Source organism: Podarcis melisellensis, assembly GCF_964234715.1.
Source record: "Podarcis melisellensis genome assembly, chromosome: 2".
NCBI classification, from domain to species: Eukaryota; Metazoa; Chordata; class Lepidosauria; order Squamata; family Lacertidae; genus Podarcis; species Podarcis melisellensis.
Window position 1 is genome coordinate 39,173,610 of NC_138529.1, and position 10,267 is coordinate 39,183,876.

At 42.1% G+C, this 10,267-nt stretch overlaps 1 protein-coding gene across 1 annotated transcript; it reads right to left on the bottom strand.

The window, feature by feature from the left end:
- Positions 1 to 212: 212 nt before the first annotated feature.
- LOC309359227 (cytochrome P450 2C14-like) lies at positions 213 to 8,451 on the bottom strand. The gene is made up of 7 exons (XM_081892690.1): positions 8,214 to 8,451; positions 7,587 to 7,734; positions 5,294 to 5,690; positions 3,851 to 3,992; positions 2,960 to 3,047; positions 2,022 to 2,227; positions 213 to 1,294 (listed from the first exon to the last, which is right to left on the bottom strand). The coding sequence occupies exons 1-7, from the start codon at positions 8,443 to 8,445 to the stop codon at positions 1,107 to 1,109; spliced, it is 1,401 nt and encodes a 466-aa protein (XP_081748816.1). The 5' UTR covers positions 8,446 to 8,451; the 3' UTR covers positions 213 to 1,106.
- Between the last annotated feature and the right edge of the window lie 1,816 nt (positions 8,452 to 10,267).

Genomic DNA, 10,267 nt, shown 5'->3' on the forward strand with positions numbered 1-10,267 from the left:
AAGGAGTGTGGCTACCATTCATGGGGAAATGGAGAGAGAGATAAAAACTGTGTACGAAAGTGAAAATCTTTTACCTCCCTGGAAGAGCAAAGGAAGCTTCTTCTTTATGAGGGGACGCTCTTTTTGCAAATTGTCTCAGATGCCAAGTGTTGTGGTGTGCACAGGTATCAACAAAGAAGGGCATTAAACCATTAAAAAATCATAGTCCAAGATTTCTTGCACCCGTTTATCTAATATGTGGCAAGTTTCATGCCCCTCAAAGGGTCTACTATGCCCGTAATTTCATCCCATTTTACCAACAAATTAAAGGGGGAGGGGGAGATACAGGTGTTTGCAGCAATTTGTTGTGAAGCTTTATAAACACCTTCAACAAGAAACTGACGTGTGATATTATCAAATGCTTTTTCTGCATCTGGAAATGTAACTACTCGTTCAAGATTTGTATTTCATGCATAAATGAAGTTGTTGGCATTCATCTGTCTCAGGAGACAATGGAGGAGTGCAACTTTGTGGGTGAAGTCAAACCACTGGAGGGTTACAGCACCTGCTGTGGCTGTTGAGACCAATAAGGAACAGATGCTGTATATAAAGGTGACCAGTTGAGCTGCTGCAGATGCACAGCTAGATTTATTATTTTTCTAATATTATCCTTCATTATGCAAAATCCATCTTGATCTATATGATTTTTAAATATGACCCTTTTTAGATTTTTTTTTTTAAAGCTGTTGTTATAGACTTGTTACAGAATTCAATTTACCCATTTGTAATATCTCATTCTTCACTTTAGAAAGTTATTGTGCTAACATATTCCTAAAGGTCAAATCAATGAGATTCCATCTGCTCCCAAGCTTTATTGATCTTTGCCCTTTTTACTGTAGCTATCACTGGATTGATGCTTCTAATGTAGAAGTAGCTCAGTTGTGGTTTTCCAAGTGTTGCACTACAACTCTCAGCAGCCCCAGCCAGCATGATGTGAGCTATAGTTTGGAATATATAGTTTTTCTAAGTACTGTGTGATTCAGATCTCCCAATAATCATATTCTTCCTACTTCACATATACTGAGAGGTATTGGCACCACCCATTTTGCTTTGTTGCTGTCACCGGCTCATATTGAACGTCTGATGAATTTCAGTGGCAAGTCTCCTTTCATCAGGCCACTGTCCTCATACAAAGTAAATATATCCTTGTCTTTGGCATCTCCCACCAGCTGGAAGGTGAAGTTCTGGAGCAGAGCACCGAAGAACAGGAACAGCTCCATCCGAGCCAGGGCTTCCCCTGGGCATGCCCGTTTTCCTGGGTGAAAAGAAGGGGGCAGTGCTCATCAGTCACCAAATACCTATATAGTGCCCAAGAAACTCAGCCAACACATTTTGAAATAATGGAACTGCATAAGAAAGACAGCAGTGAGACCATTTCTCAAGTGGTCCTGCAATTCTCTGTTTCCACTGTGATATGAAGGTGAAGTGTTTCGGGCAAGTATGTTTTTGGAGATATTGGTCTCATGTCATTTTCTCGATTCTTTGGCTGATTGGTGGACTTCTATTCTGAGCATGTTATATAACACTAAAGTACTGCTTGGCTTATTCTCCTGCCAGAAAACACAATAATGTGGCTTCCGTCTGTGTGTATGTGTAAATCTTTGCTGAAAGCTACACATAAGCAGTTTCAGAGCAAAGAAATATAAAAGATTATGTGAGTGTGAGTTACTCTTTCCTCTCATTTCATCATGCCAACTCTCTTTCTTAACACAGAGCCCAAGTGGTTCCTGTAGGTAGTGGTCCAAAAATTGGGAACTGAACTGTCCCTTCCTCAGGCTGATGCTTACAAATTTTCTGCTCAAGATACAGAAAATGGAGGACAGAAGCAGAGAGAAATGTCTTGTGGGTAGACAATCCCTCCCCAAACCTCTTACTTATCTCCTGGCAGCATTATCACTTCCTGGAGTCCAGCTGCCCACCCATCCACATGCCAGCTGCTGGACCCAACCCCACAATATGAGAATCTAGGTCCATAGAGTCACCTGCAGAAAAAGGCATGAAGGCAGCCCTGTTCAGGAACTGGCCCTTCTCATCCAAGAAGTGACCCGGGTTAAACTCTTCTGAAGTCTCCCACTGGAGAGGATCAAAGTGCACAGTTGAAATCTCTGCACAGACTGCCGTGCCCTTCAGGGAGAAGATACAGATTTCATTATTTGTTTCAGCTTCATAAACATAAGACATTCTGCCTCTGTTTCAGTGATCTTTGACAGTGACTTACCAATCCTACCATTCCTGGTTAAGGGACATTTATCTGATTCTAATAAGTTCGTGACTCCATGCACATATTATATGCCTTCTGTTCATAATTTTGATACAGTATAGTGTTATAAAAATACTGTCAGTATATTATTAGCCGACATGCTGCTTGTTGTTTTTCAGAGTCATATACATAAGAAGCAGCCATCTTATGAGAGAGGCTGATTCCTAAAGTTGGTTGTCATATATAGAAACAAGTAAATCAGGGTCAACAAAGGCAAGGGCTCAGGCATTAGGCTCAGGACAGAAAAGATAAAGTTCTTCTTTACATGATGCATATTTAAAAGTCATAATTTGCTGCCACAAGACAAATTCATGGAGCCATTAGAATCAGAGTGAAAACCTCTGTTGGGGAGTCTAACGTCTGAATACCAGGGACTAGGAGGACGGTTGCTTTGAGGGATGGAGGAGGAAACCATTTAAAACTGATTCATACACGGAGTTGGGCTCGGATAGGATCGCCTCTGGTATCCAGTAGCTACATCTGTCTAAGGGGCTGGCGCTAATGTAACCCACTGCTTTAGATCATTTTAGCAAGAGCTGAGGCAGGGAGCAGCCAGCATTATGAGCAAATAGCCTGTTCTCCTTTGTGTAAGGCTGTGAACCCTTAAGAAAAGCTCAGTAGTGAAGTTTCCTTAAAGTTTTAGGTGAGGTTATTCATTACATCGTAAGGTCCTTCTTTGTTGAAGTATGTGTTTCAAAAAGGGATGTAAGTTTTAGTTCCTGAGTGCCAAATTCGCTAGAGTGAAGTGCTGTGGAGTTGAGGTGAATGAGAATATGCCCTTTTCCCTCCGGGAAAGATAAACATCAGTGCCCAGGAAGACAGAACATGAAGGACAGAACTCTGGGAGGACAGTACTCTATTGTCGTATTAATTTATGAGAATTTTATCAATTTTTCATAAATTATATCATTGATGTAGTATTTATGTGCTGGTTACTTTTGGAAAATTGGAGTGCATATGCTTATAATATGCATATGATAGCATTGTCTGCAGTGTTTATAACCTCGAAAGTGGAGCACTTCTCACTGAGATCTATGAGACAGACAGGAATTTTAGAAATCCATAGATATCAGCTCCATATCACGTTTTTCAGAAAATTCCGTTAATGCTCAGCTTGAAAACTTCCCAGAGGCATCTCTCTGGTCACTTTTGGACACGGAATACAGTGGTACCACAGGTTACAAACGCTTCTGTTTACAAACACTTCAGGTTACAGTCTCTGCTAACCCAGAAGTAGTTCCTCAGGTTAAGAACTTTACCTCAGGATGAGAACAGAAATCACACGGAGGCAGCAGGAGCCCCCATTAGCTAAAGTGATACCTTAGGTTAAGAACAGTTTCAAGCTAAGAACGGAGCTCCAGAATGAATTAAGTTCTTAACCCGAGGTACCACTGTATGGGAATAGATCGGCTGACCTAGGAGAAGACATTTTGTGAGCAAGTTGTACTGACTGTGCAGTTTTAATGTATGTTTGTTTTTTATTTCTCTTTACAATTACTCTTTCCACCTTGGAAAGGCAGAGACTTTCAGTCTTTTGGGCAATTTATGTACCTTGCATGTGTGGCAATCTAGCCATCACCAGAAGGGCACAGCTCAAAACTTCGCTTGTGGACAATGACCCAGCAACAAAGAGTTCCTGCACAATCACAATAAGCTCCTCTTTGGTGTAGATGGCCTCTGGATTGGTTTGGTCCTGTAAAAAGGAAAAGGAAAAAGAGAAGAATTTAAAACATCCATTTGAAAGAGTGATGGAGGAAGTGAGACATCTCAATAAATGCAGTAAATGGAGGGAGCACAATACTTGCATGGTTTATTGCAGTGTAAGTACAGTGTTGTTGTTTTTTAATTGAATATGCTGTATTTTTCGCCCTATAGGACGCATTTTTCCCCTCCAAAAATGAAGGGGAAATGTGTGTGCGTCTTATGCGATGAATGCAGGCTTTCACTGAAGCCTGGAGAGTGAGAGGCGTCGGTGCGCACCGACCCTTCTCGCTCTCCAGGCTCCAGGAAGCTATCCGCAAGCCTTGCGCGCCCGGTGGGAGGTCCCACCGGGCATGCAAGGCTTGCGGGCAGCAGCCTCTTTTGGGGGCTGCGGTCGGGGGAAGCTCGGGCTTCCCCCACGCCAGCCCCACGCCTAGGGAGGAAATAATTTTTTCCCCTTTATTCCCCTCCCCAAAAAAAATCTAGGTGCGCCCTATGGGGCGAGAAATACGGTAGTTTTTTTCAGGGACATTTCTCTAGAAAAAGGGGTGCTGTTTCATGGAGTTGCATCCTCCAATTACATACAAATGAATATACCCCCCCCCCCAAAAAACTACTATACTCTATCAAATAACTCATTAATTATTTGATATAGTGTTTATTTGGGGGGTATATTCATTTGTAAGTAAGATCAGATTTTCAAATGATGCTAAAGGTCTTGTGGCATTTAATGGTCAATCCAATCGACTCAATCTACTTGCTGATCCAGAGGTGTTGCTGAAGGAGGGCATCGGGGAAACTGAAGCATTAGGCAAGCTGACCTGATTGGCAAATAATAAAAGTAAATCATAATTGTTGTGTCTGAATGCACCACCTGACATTAAGAATGTCAAACTCTGGAGGGTCTGAGACATCTCAGTCTTTTCCATGCAGTAACTCAGAAGGAACACAAAACCTGCATGGCTTATTGCAGCATATCTATAATGCTGAAAATAAAAACATAACTGAAAACCAAATAATAGAACCATAAAGAAAACAATCCCATGTATAGATATAATGATGGGCATTATTTTTTCATCTGCTCTCCTGTGCTTGGTTTGATGTCTAAATAAACTTGAGGGAAGATGCCCCCACCTGAGATTAGCCTGGAGATCATCACAATGGCCAACCACCACAGCCAGAATGCAGGATTAGAATGAGGGAGGGCAGCAGCCATATGAGACACTTTCAAATGTAGGCACAAACAAGAGACATCTCAGAAGCGTGGAGAAGGGTAATTATATAACCTCCTACCTTCTCTGACTTCATAAGGAAGCAGTCAATATAGTCACGGGGGTCCTGATAATCCAGGGTCTCTTTGTGGGATTCCACCCTCTCATTGATGAAAGCATACATTTTTTCAAAACTTCCTAAAATCTTTTTGTGCTGTCCAGGCAGGTAAGGCATTATTTTCGAGAACACATTATAAACCTGGAACAGAAACAATACATAACAACTGTATATTGAATTTATCATTTTAGAACTGCCTGCTGAGTCTATGGATTTAGGGATGTTGGAGAAATCTACTGCAAAATGTTTGCAATCCATGGCTCCTTCAAGAGGAATGACAGGATTTAAATTTAATAAACAAACAAACAATTGTAAATAAATCCTCTCTCCTCCTCCTCCTCCTCTTCTTCTCGGTCTCCTTTATTTACAGTCTACTATAGTTACATATTCATTATCACTAGATCCTGCCCATATCCACTGAGGCAGAAATCCTAACTATGCCTGCCCAGAAATGAGGCTTACTGAATTAAACTAGGCTTACTCTGAGGTATGTGGGGTTAGGATCGCAGCCCTAATCGACTTCCTACTGTGAATTGTAAAATAAAACATTGTTTTTTAAAAAGCAAATGCATTGTTTATTTTTTGTCCTGCTTATTCTCTGAAACAAAATAATGTAGAAATAGGTTCTAGATCTTTCTACAGCAAAGACTCATTTAAAATAATGTTAGGTTAATTGTACCTTGTATGCAAGTCTGGCCCATCCATGAAGTGGAGTGAAGCAGGTACCTCAGGTGGTACTTGAATTGTACCCTCCTTATATGTCCTGCCCACCCCACTCCTTTCTCTGCTGGCTAAGAATTCACCTTGTTTTGTCTCAAGTCATGAAATGGGATGCACCACCCTTGCTTGAATGTTTTTGTGCTTAGTTGATACATGTACCATACATATTAACTCTGAGTAGACTAGAAACCAGAACAATACGGAGACAAGTTCAGTGGCAGAGCACCAGGTTTGCACACAGTAGGGCCCAGGCTCAATCACTGGCATACAAGGAACTCAAGAGTAGCTTGTAGGAGCCATGCGGTCTGAGCTTGTAGCAACCAACCCATACGTCCTCACATGCTGAGCTTCTCAGACAGACCAGAGAGAAACAAAGGGTTAATTGCCCAGTCTCTCCCATACTTCTACTTATCTTATGCCTAGAAAGCACAGCTCCAAGCAGATTTGCACTTGGCCCATTCTTTCTAGGCACAGGTCTGACTGGTTCTGCCTTTGCCCTGCTGCTTCCCCCCAGGAAACCCACTCTTTAGTGCTTAATCAGAACAAACAGCAGTCTGCAGAAAACCTGATTGCTGTTTGTTCCAATTCAGTACCAAACAATGGGTTTTCCTGGGGGAAAGTGGTGGAGCAATCTGAGATGTGGATAACCTCATAGTTGTGAGGGAAGCTTTTTAGTGATATCAATTGAAAGGCAATCCATGATAAGAATCAGTGCCATTTTTCTAGAAAGAGAGGCACCAGAACTCACCATGAACACCTTCCTTGTTCTCTTAGAATGCCAATAGCACGTACCTGAGAGGTGCCAGAATTGAGTTTCAGTGAGTTCCAGCTGAAGAAAAGCCCAGATAAAAATATTTTCCTTATACTCCCTGGGAAAGGGGAGTGTCCAAGTTTCAAACTCATTTCCCCTGCCCCAAGCAGATATTCAGCTCAGCTCTGACTGCCCTTACACCCTTTAGATATATAAAAAACCTTCCAGTAGCACTTCTGTTTCAGTGTATCTGAAGAAGTGTGCATCCACACAAAAGCTCATACCAATAACAAAATTAGTTGGTCTCTGAGGTGCTACTGGAAGGAATTCTTTAATTTTGTTCTGACTATGGCAGACCAACACAGCTACCTACCTATAACTAGAACCCTTTAGATAAGCAATCTTTTGATAATGAATAACTGGGAAAATTCACCACTAACCCGGGGAAGTCCTCCACCAACATGCCTACAGAAGAATTTCTCTAGGTCTATATTTTGAGTGGTTAATCTGCTGATGCTCTGCAATTAAAGCCAAGATGTATGTGATATTGTGTCATGTGGAATTTAATGGAGACAAGGATCAGAGAAAGCGGAAAAGGTAAAGGGGAATATACCCCAGGGTGCACCTGGCTTATACCAGGCCCATGTCCATTAAGATGAACCAAAGTTCTGGGTCCATGGGATATACTTGTGAGTTATATGGGGCAGGTATGTTGTTCCTTCTTACAAGGAGGTCCATTCTTAACCTGAATGGAGGTCCATTCTTAACCTGAGGTCCATTCTTAACCTGAAATGGTAACCCACAAAAGCCTCCATGATATGCAGCTTCTCCAGGAAGACCTGATCTTTGTACTCAAAGCGACTCCCAAAGACAACAGAACAGAGCACATTAGAAACAGCAGTTCTCAAGTGTTTTCTTTTATCAAAGGCCTGCCCTGCAGGAGCAAAAGGACACAGTCAAAAGAGTTTGGCAAGGTGGATATTCTCTCCCTCTGCCTGCACGGGAGAATAACGTAAACCAGAATTCCTTGCACAATTGAACCTGACGCATGGTGCATTTTGTATTTCCCTTATATTAAAAGATGATTAAGTTCCTTTTACATGGAAATGATAGTATCAGCAGCTCCTGTTTTCCCTTTATTTAGCAAGATGTAAGTGCAGCGTAACTGTTGAGGATAACATTATGGACTCCCCAAAGGAGGAAGATGTGCTACCCCATATCTGTGGTCAAGAATTCCCTGCACAAATAGAGCTTGGTGCATTCAAGGTGTACCTTACAACTCAGCCAAGTTCTTTAATAGGAATAAATTCATGAACACCTGTGACATAACTAACAGAAATCCCACTTTCTGGGACTGTTCCTGCCCTGAAGCACTTCAAAATTGTGTTTGTAAGAAGGATAACTTGGGAAGACCTTTTGTGGTTGCCATTGCCTCCACCAGACAGAGAACTTCTTCCTGCACCCTCGCGGACATCGCTTTCTTCCCCATTCCAAAATCCCACAGGGTGCTGAGTGTGAACCGGCGCAGCTCTTTCCATCTTTTCACAGATCTGCTGCACAGTCCTGAAAGCAAACAGGTGAAGATCCTTCCCTTAGAAGGAAGTTTTCTCAGCAGGAAGTTTCTACATTGTGGCACTTTGTCCATTCAGACTATATTGCGTGGACAGGCAGAGTCCCCAGATCCCGAGTGGTCCCCCCCCCCCGTCATGTGGAATAACGACTCTAGACAACGTGCTATGGGATTAAATTGGCCACAACTTAATTAAATTTCAAATGTGGGTAGACCTTGGCTCAGGCATTGGGCGTTCTCCCTCCCCAGTCCCCAGCCGGGGACCTAGGGAGCTACAGGGTTATCCAGTGTGTGGGGGGGGGGATGGGCTGGCTCTGGAGAACATATGTTCAAGCAGAGATAGCTGCCCCTGTTACGCCGCCGTCGCAGGGGAGAGCAATGACGACCTTTCGGCGTACGGTCAAAGCCTCCCTTCAGAAACCCCTTTAATGGGGAACCCTGGTATCGCCGCCGCAAAGAGGAAGATGGACTAAAAGATTCCGCCCATATGAGGAAGTCGGAAAAGTAAGGTATAAGAAATTAAGGATTGGATTTATATGTGTTTTTTATACTTTGTTGTTTGTTATTTTTATTGTATTGTTTTGTTTTGTCTTTGTTGTGAAAAAATCTGGAAACTTCAATAAAAAATTTATTAAAATAAATAAATAAATAAATAAATAAATAAATAATAAAGGATTCCGCCCAAGGCCTGATACCGCCAAAGTTGTGACGTTTTGCTACGGGAAAGGCGAAACCTGCCAATGCAGGGAAATTCCTTTCCGGCCCTTTGACCACTGATTAAGGCTATTGACCACTGATTAAGATGGCGTCGTTAGTGGTAGCTCTATTTTGTGCTCCGCGTTGACAATATAGATTTATCAGTATTTATCAGCACTTTTAAAGCTTTTTTTTCTTTTTCCTTTTTTTTAACCGAGCTTAGCAGTTTTAAACTATCACTCTTTTTTTATTAACTGCCAAAGGCCTATTTTTATCCAAAAGAGGCTCAGCAAGCCGCCCTATCTTCACGAAGCTGGTAATTAGCAGACGGGGAGGCCAGCTACTCCTTTGGAAGGACGCCGAGCTTTTTATCTATAAAAAAAAGGAAGGAATTGAAGCAGCTATAACCCCAAGAAACACAAGGCAAGTTCAACCCGATAATTATTCCAAGGGACTTTTGTTTTTTTTGTTTTTTGTTGTTTTTTTCTGCTTTGTTATACTGCCTAGCTACTTTACTGGTCACGTCGTGAGGCTGTTGAATGAGGGAGAAAGACCTAGTTGAATTTTAAACGAAACAAGGCACAGTATGAAAGCTTAAGACCAGTAATATTTTCTAACATTTTAAATGACTGATACCTCACAAGCCCCGATGTAAATTGCTGGAGAAACTAACAAGTTGGAGAGGTTGGAGAGGTTTAGGAGGCAACTTCCACAAATCGGCATTTCTGCTATTGTTTACTCCAGCTTAGAACAAAAGATAAGCCGCCGTTAAGCAAGCACCCTCTACCATATATCCATATATACCCATATACCCACTATGGTCCTCACCAGGAAAAAATACAAGGACCAAGGAATTTTGCCTAATTCACCACAGAGCCCGATGGAGCGCCGAAGGAGACAAAGTAAAATTACCAGCTACTTTCCTCAAAAAGACTCGAGCAAGAGAACTCAGAATGAGAGTATCCTAGATGTAGCTATGCCTTTGCCACTCACAGTGTTAGATTGGTCAACACAGCTAAAGGACTTGCAAACAAACAACAAGAGGACAAACCATCCAACAAATTTGGCCCAAGAACTTGCCATAGCAGAGAATGCTACAAAGGCTAATACAGCCAACACACCTGATGCCAATCCTCATTTGTCACCGCTGGAACTTGGAGGTAATCTTTCAACCCATTGGTTGAAAGCCAATGACTGCGGA

Excerpts from the sequence above, each read along its gene's own strand:
- LOC309359227 (XM_081892690.1), bottom strand. The coding sequence starts at position 8,445 with ATGGACAAAGTGCCACAATGTAGAAACTTCCTGCTGAGAAAACTTCCT. Across the intron at positions 2,228-2,959 it reads ACAAAGAAGGACCTTACGAT|AGGCAGAATGTCTTATGTTT; the intron begins GTAATGAATAAC and ends TCACTGAAACAG. Across the intron at positions 1,295-2,021 it reads CTTCATGCCTTTTTCTGCAG|GAAAACGGGCATGCCCAGGG; the intron begins GTGACTCTATGG and ends CTTTTCACCCAG.